General features: G+C 43.8%; 1 protein-coding gene across 1 annotated transcript in view; it reads right to left on the bottom strand.

Annotated features, from left to right (window-relative positions):
* Positions 1-6: 6 nt before the first annotated feature.
* The window catches only part of LOC106511949 (zinc finger protein 239), a gene marked incomplete at both ends in the record, with an annotated part of 4,976 nt that continues 4,170 nt past the window's right edge, over positions 7-812 (bottom strand). The window contains one exon of the mRNA XM_014000663.1: positions 7-577. Coding sequence (XP_013856117.1) covers positions 7-577 — 571 coding nt within the window. The remainder of the gene's footprint in view (positions 578-812) is intronic.

Raw genomic sequence — 812 nt, 5'->3', positions numbered from 1 at the left:
TTGATGGATCTTCAGACTCACTGACCAACTGAATCTCTTACCGCAGTGGTCACAGGTGTAAGGTTTCTCTCCTGTGTGGTTATGTTGATGGATCTTCAGACTCACTGACCTACTGAATCTCTTACCGCAGTGGTCACAGGTGTAAGGTTTCTCTCCTGTGTGGTTATGTTGATGGATCTTCAGACTCACTGACCTACTGAATCTCTTACCGCAGTGGTCACAGGTGTAAGGTTTCTCTCCTGTGTGGATACGTTGATGGGCCTTCAGCTTCTGTGACTGACTGAATCTCTTGCTGCAGTGGTCACAGGTGTAAGGTTTCTCTCCTGTGTGGATACGTTGATGGACCTTCAGAGTCCATAACCGACTGAATCTCTTGTCGCAGTGGTCACAGATGAACGTTTTTTCTCCAGGGGGTTTGTGTCGTTTTTGTTCTGAATCGGTTACGTCCTTTAAGCTCTCCTCACCCTGGTCACTGCAGTGTGGTTTTTCTGGAGTTTTCTTTGACTCGGTTAGCTGCTCCTCACTGAAACCATCTCGGTACTCGTCTTCAGGTTCCTCTGAGATTGTGCAGGTCTGATTTCATGGCACAAAATAACAAGGAGGGGGCATCAGTAAATACCAGATTAAGAAAATATACAATGCCAGCTGTTTTCTTTAAACATCTGTTCACATCTTATGACATGATTATTGATTTGGCTTGTGGACCTGAAATCACTTGTTTTATTAACTTGGCTCCATTAACCCTTAGCAGCTGCCACAAACAGCAAATATTTCTAGAGTTTTACAATACAACATGAAGCAATAGATTACAT

Source organism: Austrofundulus limnaeus, unplaced genomic scaffold (genome assembly GCF_001266775.1).
Source record: "Austrofundulus limnaeus strain Quisiro unplaced genomic scaffold, Austrofundulus_limnaeus-1.0 Scaffold3658, whole genome shotgun sequence".
Lineage (NCBI taxonomy): Eukaryota > Metazoa > Chordata > Actinopteri > Cyprinodontiformes > Rivulidae > Austrofundulus > Austrofundulus limnaeus.
Note: the sequence above shows the minus strand (reverse complement) of the source record. Positions and strands in the feature narration are given on the sequence as shown.